We start from the raw sequence: 21,644 nt of genomic DNA on the forward strand, positions 1-21,644 counted from the left end.
ATAGTAGAAGAGATCTTGTCTCAAGCTCCCAACAGGTCTGCGATTATATCTGTTATGCTAACTTAAGCAAAGCCCAGCCTTATCTTTTAAACAAATTCAGCCAAGCTTACACAAACAATCACTCTGCCTTATCTTGAGAATGAAATACTTATTATTAAATTTAATTATTTTTTTTATAAATGAGAATATTAACATGATAATTTATTGGGTGTGTGTGTGCAGGTAATGATGAGAATAGCTGTTCGCCGCAGGCTCGCTGCCCTGCCGAATGTTCGTGTTTGGATACGGTGGTTCGCTGCAGTAATAAAGGACTAAACGTTTTACCCAAGGGCATTCCTAAAGACGTTACAGAGCTGTGAGTATTAAAAAGACACGCTCGTACATTGCGGCCACAAGCCTCCTAGTAATGCGATAATAAACGTCCATTTTCTTATCTGATTCAGGCACACCTTTCCATAACAGCCTCCAACAACACATACTTTATGTGTGAAACAATGCACGATTTCAAGTGTTTGAAGTTTCTCCCATTACACTGTTGCTAATGTGCTATTTCCTCTGTGTTTCAGTAATAACTTGTTTGTCTTTTTCTGATAGCTATCTCGATGGCAACCAGTTCACGCAAGTCCCCCTGGAACTATCCAATTATAAACACCTCACTCTCATGTAAGTACAGCCCTCCCTGGGGTCATCCAATCATAAATGCTTTACAGTCATGATGACCCTACCCATCTAAAGCTGACCAATTATAAAACCATGCACCTTTTGAAGGGACAGAGTTAATCAGGACATGATGTTTGATCTGTTTTCCCATCCAGCGAATGCCAGAAAATCCATGTGTTTGGAGCTATATTTTCAATTATTTTTTGGCTTTTGCATTTGATTTCTACTCTTTCCCGTGAAAGCAAGTAATCCATCACCACTAAACAGTGCCAATGAATTGGACACTAATGAACGACAATCATTACACTCACGAATGTGCATTATTTATTGCATACTGTACGGCTGTGAAGTGATTGCTCATTTAGCCTATAGTTGTTCTTTTATTCACAAACAACTGATCATTAATAATGAAAAAAAAATGTGTTTTTAGATTTTCCCATTATTATAAAGGGAAATTAAAAAGGCTTTTAAATCACACCAGAGAAATACATTACAATTAAACATCTATAATTTACTGTATTAAGAAAAAGGCTGTTTAAGGCTTATTATTAAAGCCATTATAATATACTACAAAATGTTTATGTTTTGTGTTTGCTGTTTGACGTTTAAAATCAATGCATTGGTAGGTGTCTTTAACTTTTTGGTTATGCTTTACTTTGCATCTGTGCAGTGTTTAATACTGTTAATGTCATTTCTAGTCATGTTGACCAAATAATTTAAAGTTCATCCTTTATAAATGCAATAAATCTAATCCTAAACTGCTTTTTAATAAAAAGTTGTAGTCATTTAGATGTCAAACAGCTCATCTGAATTATACAGTTAAAGGAATAGTGACTCATTTTCAATATTAAACTATGTTATTACCTTAACTAAGAATTGTTGATACATCCCTCTGTCATCTGTGTGCGTGCACGTAAGCGCTGGAGCGCGCTGCGACACTTCGATAGCATTTAGCTTAGCCCCATTCATTCAATGGTATCAAACAGAGATAAAGTTAGAAGTGACCAAACACATCAACGTTTTTCCTATTTAAGACGAGTAGTTATACGAGCAAGTTTGGTGGTACAAAACAAAACGCAGCGCTTTTCTAAGCGGATTTAAAAGAGGAACTATATTGTATGGCGTAATAGCACTTATGGGAGTACTTCGACTCGGCGCAGTAACCCCCCTTCCTCTCCCATTATGAGAGGGAGAAAGGGAGTGGACTTTTCAGGCGAGTCGAAGCACTCCCAAAAGTGCTATTATGCCATACAATATAGTTCCTCTTTTAAATCCGCTTAGAAAAGCGCTACGTTTTATTTTGTACCACCAAACTTGCTCGTATAACTACTCGTCTTAAATAGGAAAAACGTTGATGTGTTTGGTCACTTCTAACTTTATCTCTAAATGGTACCATTGAATGAATGGGGCTAAGCTAAATGCTATCGAAGCGTTGCAGCGCGCTCCAGCGTTTACGTGCACGCACACAGATGATAGAGGGATGTATCAACTCTTCTTAGTTAAGGTAATAACATAGTTTAATATTGAAAATGAGTAGACTATTCCTTTAAGTAATTTAATAAATGTTATATGTTGAATCTTAATATTTTGCTTTTTGCTGCTGCTTGTTTTGTTATTGCTATTTTCCCTTAATGTTGGCTTTAAGTGTGATTTCTGTGGCGCATAACACTTGGCCTGTTTGTGTGTGTGTGTGTGTGTGTGTGTGTGTGTGTGTGTGTGTGTGTGTGTGTGTGTGTGTGTGTGTGTGTGTGTGTATGTGTGTGTTTGTGTGTTTTCTTGCAGCGATTTGAGTAATAACCAGATCAGCACATTGTCCAACCACAGCTTCAGTAACATGTCCGAGCTGCTCACCCTGTGAGTGTCAATATGATCTATGCCTTCGGTTTGTGTGTCTGTGTGGTTTTGTGCAAACATTAGTGTAATTGTGTGCGAGTGTCACCGTGCATTCAGACGGATGTATGAATATTAACATTTGTTGTGTATATTTCTGAAAATGTTAGGATGTATGCATTTACACTGTATATTAAATGTATTAATGCAGAGTTAGACTTTTTTAGTGTAGTGAGATTTTTTTTTTCAATTTAAGTTAAAATAGTTTTTTAGATCCTCACTGTAAAAAATTTGCAGCATTTTTGTCAAATCAACATATTTTTTATGTTACTTTAACTTAAGAAAATTGAGTTAAACAATTTCAACTTGAATTTATAAGTTATATCAACTTTTAAGCCAAAACTTAAAATTAGTGCTGGGCATAGATTAATCGTGATTAATCGCATACAAAATAAAAGTGATTTTTTTTGCATAATATATGAGTGTGTGTATATAAAAATACACACACATTCATGTATGTATTTAAGAAACATTTACATGTGTATATATATATTTATTTATATTTTTATATATTCTATATTAACAAAAAAAATTATTGTATAAATAAAAATGTATATATGTATGTGTGTGTGTTTAAATATACATAATAATTACACACAGTACACACACATATATTAGGCAAAAATTCACTTTTATTTTGTATGCAATTAATCGCGATTAATCTTAGCCCAGCACAACTTAAAATAGTAGAATTATTTGACTTTATCTTTGTCTTTAATTTTTTTTACAATGTAATTTATTTTCTTTTATATATTACTGTATTTAAAGATTGTTATAGCAGTGATCATCATACGTTCTTAAAACATTGATTTGACTTTGTGAGAATTCAGAAGTCAGATGACTTTGAAGTATCATGAGGTTGGTTGCACAAGGTCTCTTTTAAATGACCAAAAATAGACATGAGAATGTGTGACAAAGCATTATCTTGACAAAATGATCCTGCAACCAAATCATTATTAATAAAAATGGTATGAAAGGTGCATTCATGAATTCCGAAAAATCTGAGGCTTACTTCTTTGTAAATGTTTTTTGTGTTTTAAATATTACTACAATTGTAATATTTTTTTATTTCATCCCAGAATCTTAAGCTACAACAAACTGAGGTGTATTCCTGTGAAGGCTTTTGACGGTCTCAAATCTCTGCGTCTATTGTGAGTACCTCATACAACTGTGTGCGTATGCCGTGTTTGCTTTGATTTATGTGTTTTGGGGGCTCTTGGATTGCTTCATTTCTCTCTCTTCTCTGCAGGTCTCTCCATGGTAATGATATAGCTGTGATCCCAGATGGAGCTTTCAAAGATCTGTCCTCTCTCTCCCACCTGTAAGTACCTCAGAATGAACTCACACACACATTTATGAATGCACCAAATGGGTTTAGACAGCTGGATGTACTTTGCTTCGTTCTTTAACACTCTCTTTCTCACAAACACACACACAATCACTTTCATTGCATGAACTCAGGGTTTCTGAAGTCACAGGTTTTTTTTGGTCTCCTGCGATGACCCTTGTTCCATAAATCCCATGGATCAATTTCACAAGTGTAATTATGACTGACAACCGGGTACAAGCTTTTTCTTAAGAAAAATGTATGCACAAGCAACATATGTGATTTTCCTTGTGCAATGTACTGTTCGGTCTGTGTGTGTGTGTGTGTGTGTGTGTGTGTGTGTGTGTGTGTGTGTGTGTGTGTGTGTGTGCGTGTGTGTGTCTGTGTGTGTGTCTGTGTGTTTTTATTTACCTGTAGTACATTGTGAGGACAAGTCAATTGTCTCCATAACTCAAATAGCTTAATAAAGTACTAGATAAACATTTAATTAAAACGTGAAGTGAGGTGAAGTTTAATTAAAATTTTGAGTAAGGGCTGTGTTTAGAAGTATGTGCATGTGTAGGCGATAGAGAATATTGTTAGCTCAATAACAAGAAGTCAATGGAGTGTGTGTGTGTGTGTGTGTGTGTGTGTGTGTGTGATTCCTGCAGGGCTCTGGGAGCAAACCCACTGTACTGTGATTGTAATATGCAGTGGCTCTCTGATTGGGTAAAAAGCGGCTATAAGGAGCCCGGTATCGCACGCTGCACTGGTCCTGGAGAGATGACCGACAAACTACTTCTGACCACACCCTCTAAGAAATTCACCTGCACAGGTCCAGTAAACAGTACATTTAATTCATAACAGAGAGCTTTACTGTATCACTAGTTCAAGTGCTCAGAGAAATATTGTATGTAATGGGATATGATTGGTACATTTATAGAGGTGCCTGGGTCTTGTGGTATTCCTGTGCCAGGTAAGTTTGCCAGTTAGCTGCTAGTGTACGTTTTAAACCCAGCCCCCACTGGCCCCTAAACTTTCCTTGGGTTTAAAGTGACCTTTGACCTTTCATACTTGACTGTGAGCCTGATGATGCCTTTCCTGCTCAATCCTGTGTGTGTATGTGAATTTGTGCTTGTATGTTATTACATTTGTGTCTGTGTGTTTAAAGATCTTATAATTTTATGTTTTTTTCTTTCACACAGGTCCAGTGGATGTGAACATTTTGGCCAAATGTAATCCATGTTTATCCAATCCCTGCAAGAACGACGGGACGTGCAGTAACCATCCTGTCGATTTTTACAGATGTACATGTCCATATGGATTTAAGGTACAAACACTTTTACATCTTGATATGCATTTCATTAGTTTGCTTGCTAACATCACTATTACTATTGTATAATGTGACCCTGTTTGTGAAATCCAGGCTAAAGTCTTATAATCTAATTTAGGATATTAGGAGCATCAAAGTTTAATATAAGTCAATGTTAGACTTCTAGCAGATCTAGTAATGTCATTATTGTGGTGTTGTACCTGCAGATATACATTTGAACAGTTCACAAATTAATGTATTGTGTTTTTTGATGTTGATAAACTGGAAAAATGTAATTTTCCCCTACTCATCAAAACTTTCTTCGAGACGTAATAAAATATTTACAATTGGAAAAAAATGAAGTATTCTTTAAGGAAAAAAGAACAAACATTTTACTCAATTTGGCAACCTTTTATTCATTATTATAACAAGTAAACTTGGCCGGCCCTGATAATTCTTTAGGTGAATGTAAATAAATATAAGTATATAAGCATTGGATCTTTTGACTTAGGCCAGTAAGCAGTGCACTAGCAACCACCAAAACCACTTATTCAACTACCTAGCAATGCTCTAGCAGCAACCAGAACACCCTTGCAAGGCATCATATACAGTAGCATACATGATAACAACTCAGAAATTGTATGCGATTCCATGGCAACACTCAGTTTCAACCTAAATTAGATACTGAATCCTTAAAAAAATGTCTTTGTATAGAATCATATTTGTTTGTAATGTAACGTAACTGTGCTTGTATACAGGGTCAAGACTGTGAGGAACCGATTCACGCGTGCATCAGTAACCCTTGTCAGAATGGAGGCACCTGTCAGCTTAAGGATGGAGATGAGAACACTCACTGGTGAGATCATCAAAACATCTGAACCCAGTTCATGTGCATATGTGTGTGAGACAGAGATTTAATATTCTGCTTTAATGGCTTCATTAGTCTTCAGTATAGTGTTCAGCTCCTGAAGCGGTCAAGTGACTTCAATTTTGTACATTAAGTAAATGCTCAGATTAGTGTGTGTGTGTGTGCATGTGTGTGTCCCTGATGCTCTCGTAATAATATACTTTATTGACGGAGTTTGTGTCTAATCTGTCTTAATCAGACTGAAGTGTCTGAAACTGATCTGAGATCTCTCATGCACTTAATCAGCCAATCAGTCTCTCTGTGGACATACACAGCAGACAGAAGTGTGTGCGTGTATGTGTGTGTGTGCGCGCATGGGTGGGTGTGTGTAGTCAGCTCTGGTTCATCTACACTGATGAATCCTAATGAATGCTTTGTGTTGATGAATGAGAAGTGTTTCATTTAAGAACTTCTGCTTTGCTTAGCTATCAGATAATGTAATGCAATAAAGTCACACACACACATGTTGCATATAATGTTGGGACTATTTTCGGGCGGTGCGTAATATCATTGCGCCTCCTGCAGCCATGTTATGGCAGCAAAGTCCTTGATTATTACGCCAGAATGAGAGTATAGTCCTTGCCATATCTGCCTAGAAAATCGCAACTTTTAATTTTCCGTCCGTCTTAGTACACAATGTAACCACAGAAGAGTCAAGTTTTAAATAGAAAAAAATCGAAACTCTTTGGTTATTTATAGCGTGATGCCAATGGTCCAATCAGATTCAATGGACCATGCTAAGCTATTCCAAAAGTAGTACCGCCAGACCCGGAGACCAGCTGAATAGATTCCAAAACCGTAAAAATCAAATGTTTAACTCTAGGGGAGCTGGAAAATGAGCATATTTCATAAAAAGTGGATTGTCCCTTTAAAGCGTGTCGTGCAAGGCTTACACTGTGCGTGTTTTCAGGTGCGTGTGTCCGGATGGATTCGAGGGCGATGACTGTGAGATAAATATTGATGATTGTGAAGATAATGACTGTGAGAATAACTCAACGTGTGTGGATGGCATCAACAACTACACTTGTCTCTGCTCACCTGAATACACAGGTAATTCGCAGACATACACCTGCTCTGTGCTTTATGTGTTTAATGTGCTGCTTGAGCTAACATGTCCAACACATCCTCTGTATTTCTGCTTTTCTGTCTTTCTCTCGTTATTTCTTTCTCTCTTCCACTAGCTGATAATATTATTTTGGTGTAGAATGTTTTGTTCACACTCTCTTTAACTTCATCCTCTTCTCTTTTTCGTGCTCCCTTGCTGTTTCTGGATACCCTGATGAAAGATAAACAGCTTGCACCAGCCTAAACTGGTTCACTCAGGTCTAATATGATTCTGGCCAGGCTGGTTTTTAGCAGGTTCCATTGATCAAATAGGTAAACTCCCAGCATGACCAGCTAAAAGTGCGCAGAAATGTCTCATGTAGACGAAGTGTAAAAGCTGGTGTAATACATACGCCAAATTCCAATTTTGCGTGCATATGCATGCAGTCCTTCCTGTTCACTTAATACAGCACATCTTTGTGTGTCGTTTTATTGATTTTGTTTTGTCAATTTTTATCTATTTTTTAAAACCATTTTGGCTTGGGTTTGGGGTTAGAGTTTTGGATTTGCTTTAGGATGTTTTTTTAATAACGTCGCTGCCCGATGAAACTCACGTATGTCCAAAACGGTTACTTTTCAGGAAGTGAAAACAACATCGTATTTCAAAAGCAGTTGAATGTAGCGTTGTCATACTTGATACGGCATCTTTACATGTAACCATATTATTGCCAGGGTAATGATATAATCCACATTTGACCAAAATTGAGTTTAAATGGACATACGTGCATATTTTACAGTAACGGTGGTCGATATGCGTTCTTCTGATCATTAATTAGAATGGTCAAGTCGCGTTTCATATTGACAGATGAATACGCTCAGTTTATTAAATAGCCTACGTCTTATTAAATATGCTTAGTTTATTTAATATTAATTATACATTTATTAAATGTCTCTTGCAAACTATGAAGGGACAATGAATCAATACACTGACATGGAAATGCTAGACAGATACTTTGTTTGCACAGTCCTACCGTAATTTTGTCACTCCTAGACGTACGTCTGGCGTCAGGGAGGAAACGTTTACCTCGATGAAGGAAAGTCATTGTCTCACTAGGCTATGTTTATTCGGCTATCCAGTGCTGAGCTTTGATGAAACTTCACAAGACCGTTATTGACAGCTTTGACACCAAATGGATAGCCTATACATGAAAATCAGATGACATAATTTCACAACTTTTCATTGGCCATTTAGATATGTGAAGCATACTGTTTATGGAAATGAACCTGGACATTCAATCCATCTCAAAATCTGCAAAATGGACATACATGGTTTTCATCGGAGAGCGACGATATATAGGTTTCTTCATGCTTTTGTCTGTTTTGTAAGCCATGGTCGCTTGGAGTTGGGGTTAGAATTGTGGTTTGGGGTTAGGATGTCATTTTATGTAACACAAAGTTTTTCTAACCCCAAGCGACAAGGGTAAAAATAGAAAAAAAGAGAAACCAATACATAAAACAAAAATATGTGCCGTATTATGTGAACAGCAAGGACTAGCAAATCATATACGTGCAAAATTTGAATTTGGTGTATGTATTGCACGAGTTTTCCCACTTTGTGCTATTAATACGCATTTCCATGATACTGGGATCCCAGAAACCAGCTAACAGACCCACCTAACCAAACTGGTGTTCCAGATAAGATGGTATAAGCAGTTTTTTTTCTTTTCTGAAGGGTTGTGTGTCCTCTAATGTCTGAAATGCTTGCTGCGTGCTTAAAGTACATCTTCTAACACACAAACAAACATGTTGATTTTTTCTTTTTGCTGGGACTCAGTAGAGGAACATGATATTTTAAGTGTTTATAATAAGTGGTATTTGTCACCCTTCTTTGATATTAAAATAAAATGATTCAGAAATATGATTCGTATGTGCATCACACATCTGCGGATACAAATCAGTACAATACCGTTTTTTATAAAGTACCGGTAGAAGTAGTCAATACACTGTACATTTTTTTTTTTTACACATTGTGTGTCATGCCATTTAACGCGTTATTTCATGTTAAAAAAAATGAAAGTAATTCCACTACTTTTAGCGGTAATTAAGATGTAACAAAGTTTTTTTTTTTATCAAGTAACGCAGTTACAATTACAGTTACATTAAATGTGTTGTCCCTAAACTAACACACCTTCTGTGTTATTATTCATTGTGCCGCCCAGAACAGTCCTGCGATGTTAGATCAGAAATGTCTTGCAAGTGTTCATTTTTCACAAAATAGGGTAACGCGAGTAACAAACTAATTTAAATTTCAGTAATTGTAACTGCGGTACTTTATTAAAAAAAAAAAAAACTCATTACCGCTAAAAGTAGTGGAATTACAGTAACGGAATTACTTGTATAGCGTTATTCCCATCACTGTTTTTAACACAACTTGCGTTGGCCCTTTCATTTATTTTAACATGAAATAACGTGTTAAATGGCATGACACACATTGTTTACACATCATTTTTTACAGTGTACTCTAAATCTCAATAAATCTACTCAGTTTGTTACTGTCCCTGCATGTTTTTTTTAAAGTGTACTTGCATGCCTCCTATGAAAACAGTTGAATTCCCACTTAGTTAAGTATTAATGGAAACACTGTGAGCTTGTGTTAAAGCCCCTTAACTTAAAAAAATGCACTTTTAAATGTGTTGGTAGCAGAAAATAAGTGCCAGTATACAAATATTATACAAATCCATCTGTTCTTCTTTGTGAAATTTCCTTTAAACCGCAACAGTCACACAAAACAGGCTGTTGGGGATCCCTTAGCAATGTGATGTCACATTGATTCGGCCCCTTTTTCTGTCTGTTCATCATTATGTTTGTGTGTTTGCAGGTGAGCTATGTGAAGATAAGCTGGATTTCTGCGCTTCAGAGTTGAACATGTGTCAGCATGACTCCAAATGTATTCGGACTGCTAAGGGCTTCACGTAAGTCTGCTCACCGCGACCTTGTGTCCATGCATGGTCTGTTCACCACACAAAAAAGTCACAAAAATGACTCGTAATTGGCCGCTCTGTAAGACTATTTCACAGTCACTTCCTAATTGGCTTGCTGCTTGCTAGATAAGCCGTGAAATGGGCCAGACTTTACGCCGATTGCGATGATCATGGTGCTATGACTCCAGGGTCGAAGAGCGGCAGAAGTCAAGAAATAAGTGCCACAGAGCAGATGTTTTCAGTACATCGGTAAAGTGCAGACATTTCTACTCGTATACGAACATGTCTTCAAAAGACACATTTAAATACTTCCCTGTAAAAACAGCACATAGGCAATTTCTGCAGTCACTCAAACCTGTTGGATCCAAATCCTTTTCGGATACGATTTCATTGCTTGCTCTCCACCAGACGTCCAGCTCTCTCCATCCAATCATCTTCTATTTCACTCACGCCAAAACAATCGCCCATGTTCAGATGTGTGCGTGTGTTCGCTTTTCCGTTGATCTGCGTAAGCGAGCAGCGGGCCACATGAGTTCATCTGGTGTGTTTTTATGCCCAACAGTGCAGATGTTAACACAACACTAGAGTTGTGTGGAATGCAGCTGTAGTCTCGGAGGTTCTGCGCGGGGTTTGGCTTCTGATATTTCATTACAGGTCTCCTGTTGGGCTTACTATAAAAACGGGCTGGAGAGAGGGTGTTTTAAAGATGATATGATGCGATATGATGGGATGATGAATGTGTTTATGTAGCGCTGAGGGCTTTTGGGGTGCGTGTACGGTCACGGAAAATAATTTTAATGGTTTAACGTATCGGAGCATAGGAAACCTTGATATTCTTATATAATAAGAGAAGTCTAGCTTGAGAGAACACAGAAAGGATTTCACTGTTATGGTTAATTATATAAGAAAATACAGATCGCAACCACATCAACATACAGTATATAGCACCTGTGAAGTGTGCATGTTTAAAGTTAAAACACTTAAAAAACGCGTACAGTACTGTATGAAGTGGATTTAAATTTGACTATAATAGTACTATAGTAATAAATATAATGTATTTTTAATTGTGTTAAATCTAAATGTTTATAGGGTAAACAAACTCTATTAAAAAGGTGATTGTTTTAAATGAAGAGTTAAAATTTCTTTCATTTATATTTCTAACAGAGGTTAATTTCTTCACCTTTTACTCTCCCTGAATGAATCTTAAAGGAAAACACCACCGTTTTTCAATATTTTACTATATATTTTACCTCAGCTTAGAGAGATTAATATATCCCTATCTTTATTCAATACGTGCACTTTATCTTTGTACAGCGCCTTGTGAATGTGTTGGCGTTTGGCCTAGCCCCATTCATTCCTTAGGATCCAAACAGAGATGAATTTAGAAGCCACCAAACACTTCCATGTTTTCCTTATTTGAAGACTGATACATGAGTAGTTACATGAGTAAGTATGGTGGTACAAAATAAAACGTGGCGATTTTTTTAATCGGATAAAATGAAAACTATATTGTATGGTGGAAGAGCACTTAGTTTGCAAAACTTCGACCTTGGGGCGCAGTAACATCATCACTCCTGACTACTCCCCCTCTCACTCAAACTTATGTCATTATTCCTGCACCCGAGGTCAAAGTGTTGCAAACTAAGTGCTCTTTTTTTGTGCCACCATACTTACTCGTGTAACTCATCACGTAACAGTCTTTAAATCGGGAAAACATGATAGTGTTTGGTGGCTTCTAAATCCATCCCTGTTTGGATCCTGGGGAATGGATGGGGCTAGGCTAAATGCTAACACATTCCCGACATGCTGAACAAAGATTAAGTGCACGCATTGAAAAAATATAGAGACGTATTAACTCGTAAAGTTAAGGTAAGAACATAATAAATTATTGAAAAACTGGTGTTTTCCTTTAAGATACTGAAAATGTGTTTAACATATGGCTTCTTCATGACAGCCTAATTTCATGAAAATAAGCAATGGCATGTGGGTCAAGTAGTTAAAGGTGTGGGTTTTAATGTTGTGCTGATGTGTTTGTATTTGTACAGGTGCGAATGTACTCCAGGTTACACCGGAGAGCACTGCGAGGTGGATTTCGATGATTGTGGAGATAATAAGTGTAAAAACGGAGCTCAATGTATTGATGCTGTAAATGGCTACACCTGTGTGTGTCCAGAAGGGTACAGGTGAGCACGAATACACTGTTAGAATAAAGGTACTGGGACAGTAACCTTTAAAAAAGGTCATAATATGTACCAAGGTACCAGTTTGTACATTTGACGTACTAATATGCCCCCTTTAGGTACAAAGGTGTACTTTTTAAAAGTGTATTTATGGTAGTGTACACATTTACACTACATCTCATTCACAAAGAGATCTAAAATGTGTCATGTTGTGTTTATGTACAGCGGGTTGTTTTGCGACTTCACTCCACCAATGGTACTACCCAGAACTAGTCCCTGCGACCACTACGACTGTGCCAACGGTGCACAGTGTGTTGTCAAGGACACGGATCCGGAGTGTCAGTGTCTCCATGGTTACGAAGGCGTGCACTGTGAGAGGCTGGTCAGCGTCAACTTCATCAATAGAGAATCTTTCCTGCAGATCCCATCCAACCTCATCTCAGAACACGCCAATATATCACTACAGGTACACGTTATATGCAGTGTGGGTGTTATTCTACTAAAAAATGAAGTTTAAATTCATCATCATTCGTGTTGTCTGCGTGTGTTATAGATTGCCACAGATGAGGACAACGGTGTTTTGCTGTATAAAGGAGATAATGAACACATTGCTGTTGAGCTTTACAGAGGCAGACTGAGAGTCAGTTATGACTCTGGATCATATCCCCCATCTGCCATCTACAGGTACACAGAAAAAGTACTGGTAACACTTTACTTGAAGGGGTGTTCATAAGAGCGACATGGCACCTTCATAATCATGACTTGACACGTGTCATGAACATGAAGAAGATTTTATGCACATTTATGACACCTGCCATTAAGTGTCATTTGTTCAATTATGTCATTTTTAATGCAAATATGACTTTGTTTGAAATTTCTTTATGACGACAACTTGACAAAAAACAATAAATCATAACTTGTCATAAATCTGTCGTAAACATGACATACTGTAGCAAAATAATTATCAAACTAAAAAAACTACCTAGCTTTATGAGTTACTGTCATTTTAATTTCATTAAGTGTTAATATATTATGTCATATAATTTTAAATACCTTAACAAAATGCAACAGACACGTCAAATATAATACTTAACTTAATGTATGTGCACAATACATAAAAAACTGACAACTAACAAAACTTGTTCTGAAAACTTGTTCTGAGAGGGTTCTGAAATGTTCTGACATAGAAGAAAAAACGAACAAAACATTTAATCAATTTAATTTAATGTAATTAACTTTGCAGTGATATGGACCCAACGCTGTATTGCTTAACCCATTATTGTACTGTTTTCTTTAAATTTTAGGTGATTTGGTCTCCAAATACAATAAAATATAATTTTATCAATTTTAATTATTATTATTATTATTAATTGATTTATTTTCTTTGTTAAACACATATAGAGGAAACTTAAATAAAAAACATTATGAACTGAAGAATATTCATGATGCTGCTACAAAACTATATGACAGAGTATTAACACTTAATGACATTTTAATGACAAATTCAATTCATATCGCTTGTAAAAAGTGGTCAGTTATGTTGTGTTGGTAATGTCAAGTTGTCGTGACAAGTTATGATGTATTGATTAATGTCAAGTTGTCCCAACAAAGACATCTCAAACAGTTTCATCCTTGCATTAAAAATGACACAACTAAACGAATGACACTTAATGACAGATAATTTAATCTGCTTATTACACGGCTCTCTGTAATACTTGATTCTGATTGGTCAGTTGAGACATTTGCAGGTTCGTTCTTTTCAAATAATAACCGCTCCAAAGTAATAACGCATAGCCGGTACTACTTTTACGAGTAAAATCGCTCCGTGCCAATAAAGATTACTGTTTGGCGCCATCTTGTGACAAACACTGGACAACCACAATTAAGAATGGAAAATTTTGACATTAATTTTAACATGTACGGAAAAAACAAAACATTTAAACAGTGGATAGAAGAACGAACAGCGACAAGACACAGAAAGCTTACTGAGACTGAACTTGACAAAATAGAGCATGACGGCTACGAAGCCAACACACAAAAAAATACAGAATGGGCATTAAAACTTCTCAAAGACTGGCTAAAAGAGAAAAAATGGAGACAGACAAGTATGAAGCAGAGGATCTTAATAAGGTATTACGATCATTTTATGCATCTGTGCAAAGTTTCGCGGAAGGATAAAAATGTTAATTTAAAACAAATAAACCAATAAAATGTTTCAAATTCATATTCATGTCCAGTTTTTTTCTTATGTGGCAAGTAGCCGTGTAATAAGCAGGATAATGTAGAGGCAGTCGGTAGTTATCAGGTAAATAAGCCCCTTCAGTGTGATACAAGACCCTCCGCTTCGCGTCTGGTCCTGATCACACTGTCGGGGCTTATTTCCCGATAACTACCGGCTGCCTCTACATTATCCCTTACATAAAATCTCCTTCCTGTTCATGGCACATGTCAGGATTATAAATGTGTCATGTCAGTCCTACGAACAACCCTTCAAGTAAAGTGTTACTAAAGTACTTTATAAACACACACCTGCTTTATAAAACAAGTAATTTTGACTATAATTTCTGATTGATCGAGTGCGTTTTACCTCCTAAGACCCGAGCTTTGGTTTGGCTTGCATTTTAGATTTCTTCCAGCTATCTGGGATTAAGAAGAACCAATAAATATAATAACCAAATATTTTTCTTTGAACATGAAGCAGTGTTATTGTCCACATTGGTGTGTACAACAGGTTCCAGTTACACAGAATTAAGTATTTTTTTATTATGGAACAAACAACAAAAATCTGATGTCCACATATGAATACACTATGTCTACCTGTATGCAGCCTACAGTACATTTAAGCCATTGAACCATATGCACCCTGCCTGTAATCCAAGCTAATGTCTTATAACCTAACCTAACTATGAGATATTATGCATCATCAAGTTTGATTTCAACCATTCATTTTTAGTTTAATTTCAATCTTGGACATGACCTTATTCATTTAATATTAAATATATTAAGGTCATGTCGCTGAATTTTTACAGGTTTTTATTTTTATGCGGCAGAAAATGACTTATGAATAATAGATGTCTGTTAATTGAACATTGTTGATGCAGGTTTCTAAAACTTCAGGGGACACATTTAGTATGAATGGTTTGAGGAAATTCAATCCTGATTGTATAAGCATAATCCCAAAAAGTTTTATTTATTCATTTTTAAACTTAAACTGTGAAAATTGTACCTTTTTCCTCTGAAGCCTCATCAATTCAGTCCTTCCTTGTTTCTGACAGTCCAATAGCTCAAGAAAAACACTGTCTGCAGGTGTATTACCCTTACTAACTCTTTCTCTCTCTCTCTCTCTCTCTCTCTCTCTCTCTCTCTCTCTCTCTCTCTCTCTCTCTCTCTCTCTCTCTCTCTCTCTTTCTACAGTGTGGAGACGATAAATGATGGCAGTTTTCATGTAGTAGAGCTAGTAGCAAAGGATCAGTCTCTGTCTCTGTCTATTGATGGAGGCAGCCCCAAATCCATCACTACTGCTAACAATCCCAGTGCAGTTCCCAGCCCGGCTCCGCTTTATCTCGGTGGTATGTAAAGCATACACAGCATACTCCACCCAGCATTACACACTTCATAAATGAAGATAGGATTAGGTTATCCGAACATTAAACTGGCAATGGTTTTACATTTTAAAACGTGAAACGTCTAATAACTAAACATCTGGCTTTCTCACACACAGCAAATATCAGAGACACAAACCAGACTTGAACAATTTTATATCATGTCATGTTTATCAACTTATGATTTAATCTTTCCTCCCCTATCAGGAATTCCACAGCAGTCTGGATTGGCCTCATTGCGTCAAGGTCCAGGCAGGAACGGATCCAGTTTCCACGGCTGTATCCGAAATCTCTACATTAATGACCAGCTGCAGGACCTCACCCAGTTCTTACTGCAGGAGGGGGTGGTGCCAGGCTGCCAGCCGTGTCAGCAGAGTGTGTGCGTCCATGGCCAGTGCCACACGACCGGACACTCGTCCTTCAGTTGTGAGTGCGAGGCGGGGTGGACCGGTCAGCTGTGTGACCAGCAGATTAACAACCCGTGTGATGGGAACAAGTAAGTATGCCTGATATTTACTATGCCTACCCCTAAACTTTGCCATCGACTGCTCGGGCACTCTATACTTTGTGTTTTCACAAACTTTGTCCTTTTTTTTTAGATGTATTCACGGCTCCTGTCTGCCCATAAACTCATACTCGTACAGCTGCCGCTGTCATCCGGGCTTTGTTGGTGTGTTGTGCGATGAAGAGGAGCAGTCGAGTCCTTGTCAGTTCATAGCGTGTAAACACGGGCGCTGTCGCATCTCCGGCCTGGGGAAGGCCTACTGCGAGTGCAACAGCGGATATACGGGACAAAACTGTGACAGAGGTATGACAAGCTATGGGAATTTTACCCACTATATGACTTTTATTTATTAAATCTGTCTAATAGACTTGTGCTTGCATGTGCACCAGTCAGTGTTGGGGAGTAACTAACTACCTACTGTACGTACAGATGCTACTAAGTACTTCCACTTTATCTACTATTTATTACTAAGAGATCTACCAGGTTATTCTTATGTTTTATTTAAATAGATATGTTCCAAAACATGATTTATGGATGAATTTACAGAATGATATAACGTTTAGCTGTTTTTACCCGAAGCCAAACAGTTTCAGTGTAGTTAAATATTTATTATGTACAGTAACGTACAATTTTAAATCCTGTAACAGGTTACAGTTTCAAAGTAGCTTCCCCAGCTGTGGCCCTAACTGTCTGTAAATGCTTACATTAAGTTGGCGTGCCTTATTGTTGATATGAAATGCTAACCTTTTCTGTAACTAATCTTGCGTTTTTATTATTGTTATTATACTAACACTTATTTTGAACCTTCCCCAAACCTTCAAGCTGCTACTGAAAGTGGTATGGACCCCACTCAGGTCCGCCAGGTGAGGGGTGCATGTGTGTCTGTGTTTTGGGATGGGTCATCTTAAATTTCTACCCTACTTTACAGTAAAAAATTCCTGGTTGCCTTAAATTTTTAAGTGTAATCAACTTGATTTACAAGACTTATTTTAACTTTAAAGGAATATTCAATTTTCTTAAAAGAAAAATCCAGATATTTAATCACCACCATGTCATCCAAAATGTTGATGTCTTTCTTTGTTTAGTCGAGGGGAGGTTATGATTTTTGAGGAGAACATTGCAGGGTTTTTCTCATTTTGATGGACTTTGGTGGACACCAACAATTAATACTTAACTCAACACTTAACAGTTTTTTCAACGCAGTTTCAAAGGACTATAAACGATCCCAAACGAGGCATAAGGGTCTTATCTAGCGAAACGATTGTCATTTTTGACAAGAAAAATAACAAATATGCTCTTTTAAACCACATTTTTCGTGTAAAGTGTAAATTTGTTATTTTTCTTGTCAAAAATGACAATCGTTTTGCTAGATAAGACCCTTATGCCTCGTTTGGAATTGTTTATAGTCCTTTGAAACTCAGTTGAAAAAAACTGTTAAGTGTTTAGTTAAGTATTAATTGTTGGTGTCTACTAAAGTCCATTAAAATGAGAAAAATCCTGTAATGTTTTCCTTAAAAAACATAATTTCTTCTCAACTGAACAAAGAAAGACATCAACATTTTGGACATGGTGGTGAGTAAATTATCTGGATTTTTTTTTAAGAAAATTGACTATTCCTTTAAGGGGCAGGGTTCCCAAACAGGGTTTAGATTAATCCATGACTAGGCTTTAGTTATATTAGGACATTTAAGCACATTAAACATAATAGGTGTGCATCTTGAGACAAAATAACAGCACTAATATATATTAAAGGGACACTTAACTTTTTTTAAGTATGCCATTTTCCAGCTCCCCTAAAGTTAAATATTTGATTTTTACCGTTTTGGAATCCATTCAGCTGATCTCCGGGTCTGGCGGTAACACTTTTAGCATAGCTTAGCATAATCCATTGAATCTGATTAGACCATTAGCATCGTGCTACAAAAATAACCCAAAAATTTCGATATTTTTTTTATTTAAAACTTGACTCTTTTGTAGTTACATCGTGTACTAAGACGTGTATTTTTCTAGGCAGATATTGCTAGGAACTATACTTTCATTCTGGCGTAATATTCATACTCTCTTTGCTGTCGTACCATGGCTGCAAGCAGGCGTAGTGATATTACGCAGTGCCCGAAAATACTGCTATTGAAAGTTACTAAGGGGACTATTTTCGGCTGCTGCGTAATATCAATGGCCTCCTGCAGCCATGTTACATCAGCAAAGTCCTTGATTATTACGCCAGAATGAGAGTATAGTTCCTAGCCATATCAGCCTAGAAAATCACAAATTTTAATTTTCCATCCGTCTTAGTACACGATGCAACCACAGAGGAGTCAATTTTAAATAGGAAAAATATTGAAACTCTTTGGTTATTTTTAAGAGCGATGCTAATGGTCTAATCAGATTCAATGGATTATGCTAAGCTATGCTAAAAGTGTTACCGCCAGAACCGGAGATCAGCTGAATGGATTCCAAAACGGTAAAAATCAAATGTTTAACTCTAGGGGAGCTGAAAAATGAGAATATTTTAAAAAAAAGTTGCTTTAAAATATGTCAGTGCAAGGTGTTTTTAAATGAAGGCAGCTCAAACATGCATTTTTAGTCTGGGATAAGCACTGTCCGGGAAACCACCCCTATAAGATACAGCAACTTTTGACTTGCAACCAGGAATTTTTTGGTGTTTAACCACTAAAACAGCCCAGCAAGCATCTTTTCTTTTCTACTTGTGTCTTCTTAGGGGTTACCTTTGAATGTTTATATAATAGCAAGATCATTACTGATATACTAAATGTAAATACTCTCTCTCTCTCTACTATACATGTGATGTAGTGCTATACAGCTATACTCAATGATTTTATTTTGGATCTTGCTATAGAGATGGCGTGTCGGGGGGAACGGGTCCGAGATCACTATCAGACGCAGCAGGGATATGCAGCGTGCCAAAGCACAGAGAAGGTCTCCCGCTTAGAGTGTCGGGGCAGCTGCGGTGACGGGACGTCCTGCTGCGCCCCCCTCCGCAGCAAGCGCAGGAAATACACCTTCCAATGCACAGACGGATCCTCTTTTGTACAGGAAGTGGAAAAGGTTGTCAAATGTGGCTGCACAAAATGTCCTTCTTCCTAAAAACGAATGGGAAGAAATATATCCTCACACCCCTCGTCCTTCTTGTTTGAAGTCCCCCTGTTTTGTTTTACCTTTATTTGTCAGTGTTGGACTAATGTTTTTCCTTCAAAGGAGATAATGGATTACTGTAAGATAAAGAACAAACCTATTTTTTATTATGAAGCGGAGAAAAAAAGACAAAAAATAGATCTTAGAGGGTTTTTTATTTGCCATCATTTTAGGAACTGTGATGTTTTTTTTACTTTTTTTTTCAAAACCACCTCAGACGAGCACGGAAAGCATACACATCCTCTTAACACATGTCGTGTGTGTATGTGTGTCGATCTTTTACGTGATTTTTTTTTTTTTTTTGGACTGTGGCTAACTCATTTCACCTGGACTTCAATAAGGTGAGATAAAGAATCACCATGGAGACTGCAAGGGGATTGGCTGAGAGCACCGGTGTCCCCTCCTACTTACAGCATACCACTCAAGCACACGCTATCATAGCTGCTCCTCTTCATTTATTAACACAGTTACACACCTTAAACACTAGGTGTTCACAAATAATGCTCTTCAAGCATGCACATACACACATAAACACACACAAACACACACTTCTGACTCGATTTATAAACAATGTGTATTTATTGTATCAAAAATACTGTTACATTACTTATACTCAGTATAGCCCTTGTTTGTTTTTCCTGGAGTTACAGTTGGAATTTCTTAATATATATTAATTTATATTCGTCCTCTTACCGATTTAAATCACTCATAGTTTACTGAGTAGGTTAACTAACGTTGTGTCTCCTTTATTTGGTTGGTTTGACCAATGGGACTGTTGTATTTACCATAAAAAAGAAAAAGGAAAAAAAGAAATAATAACTCTGTGGTGTTATAAATCTTCAAATGTGAAGTGAAAACCTTGTATATTTTTGTCCAATCTCCTAAAAATTTGTATGGTGACACAGACGTGCTTTATATTAGAGTTTAAATGTATAGTTAAAATTTTCCCCATGTATTCTGAATAGAGCACACACACCATAGGTCAAAATAACAGTAGCCTCCTCCATAGCTGTCAATAAACCTCTTTTTAAAATGTTCTCCTTGCGAATCCTTTTTAATGATATACGAATAGAAAGAAAACTGTGACTTTTCTAAATGATACTACTTTGTTACCACTCTGTTTCCCCAATGTTAACATGTTGCTGCTAAATTGGTATTGTAGACTTTGGATGACGATGCTTATGTTTATTGTAGAGGACATTGCTCATTCATTGAGCAAACTGTTTTACTGATCAATGAATAAAGATCTCCCCTCCCTAAACAAGCTGCTTTCTTCTGCTTTAACCGCACACAAATAATGATCAGGACATTTAATAGTATACATATATTACTTGATCATTTTTTATCCATATAGGCTTTATGATGTGGAGAAAATGCCTCATGATCTCACTTACACACTTAAAGGGAAAGTTCACTTTAAAATGAAAATTTTGTCATCATTTACTCATCCTCATGTTTTTAACCTGTATGAATTTCTTTTTTCTGAAGAACACAAAAAAGATATTTTGAGAAATGATGGTAAACACACAGCAGTAAGTGACCATTGACTTCCATAGTAGGAAAAAAATATTTTGGAAGTATTGTGATAAATGACTAAGAAAATATTTTGATAAATGATGGTAAGCACACAGTTGACGGTACCCATTCAATTCCATCATATTTTTCTATTCCTACTATGGAAGTCTATGGTCACTTACTGCTGTGTGTTTACCATCATTTCTCAAAATATCTTCTTTTGTGTTCATCGGAAAAAAGAAAAAAAGTCCTACAGGTTTAGAACAACATGAGGATGAGTAAATGATGACAGAATGTTCATTTTTAAGTGAACTATCCCTTTAATAAATACATGCAAATATAAGAATACGGTATTTTTAAAATCTTAAAGGTGTAGCGGAGGATTTTCTCAAATTTTAGAAAATAACCGCCTTCTTCACTTTTTAAAAAAATGCAATTGAGCAACACTCCTGATTGACACCTAGGAGGACCAATAGTCTTGATGATCCACCCGGAAAAAGAAAATCCACCGCAATATCTTTAATCTTATCTTGAAGCTTTAGCTGAAAATGTGTCAATTACAATGTACAACACATTTAGCTTTAGTTTG

At 36.7% G+C, this 21,644-nt stretch overlaps 1 protein-coding gene across 4 annotated transcripts in view; it reads left to right on the forward strand.

Annotated features, from left to right (window-relative positions):
* slit2 (slit homolog 2 (Drosophila)) overlaps nt 1-20,804 on the forward strand; it is a 90,305-nt gene extending 69,501 nt beyond the window's left edge. For 2 of the 4 annotated variants that reach the window (XM_055205446.2, XM_055205447.2), the window contains 17 exons: nt 223-355; nt 595-663; nt 2,443-2,514; nt 3,630-3,701; nt 3,800-3,871; nt 4,528-4,691; nt 5,062-5,186; nt 5,927-6,024; nt 6,986-7,125; nt 9,998-10,091; nt 12,146-12,283; nt 12,506-12,746; nt 12,834-12,964; nt 15,695-15,849; nt 16,090-16,378; nt 16,482-16,690; nt 19,245-20,804. In XM_055205446.2, coding sequence (XP_055061421.2) covers nt 223-355; nt 595-663; nt 2,443-2,514; nt 3,630-3,701; nt 3,800-3,871; nt 4,528-4,691; nt 5,062-5,186; nt 5,927-6,024; nt 6,986-7,125; nt 9,998-10,091; nt 12,146-12,283; nt 12,506-12,746; nt 12,834-12,964; nt 15,695-15,849; nt 16,090-16,378; nt 16,482-16,690; nt 19,245-19,492 — 2,450 coding nt within the window. In that variant the 3' untranslated portion in view covers nt 19,493-20,804. Of the gene's footprint in view, nt 1-222; nt 356-594; nt 664-2,442; nt 2,515-3,629; nt 3,702-3,799; nt 3,872-4,527; nt 4,692-5,061; nt 5,187-5,926; nt 6,025-6,985; nt 7,126-9,997; nt 10,092-12,145; nt 12,284-12,505; nt 12,747-12,833; nt 12,965-15,694; nt 15,850-16,089; nt 16,379-16,481; nt 16,691-17,209; nt 17,251-19,244 lie in introns of all 4 variants that reach the window. The other 2 variants (XM_073864337.1, XM_073864336.1) reach the window with 2 other exon arrangements.
* The last annotated feature ends 840 nt before the right edge of the window (nt 20,805-21,644 follow it).

Source organism: Misgurnus anguillicaudatus, chromosome 3 (genome assembly GCF_027580225.2).
Source record: "Misgurnus anguillicaudatus chromosome 3, ASM2758022v2, whole genome shotgun sequence".
Taxonomy (NCBI): domain Eukaryota; kingdom Metazoa; phylum Chordata; class Actinopteri; order Cypriniformes; family Cobitidae; genus Misgurnus; species Misgurnus anguillicaudatus.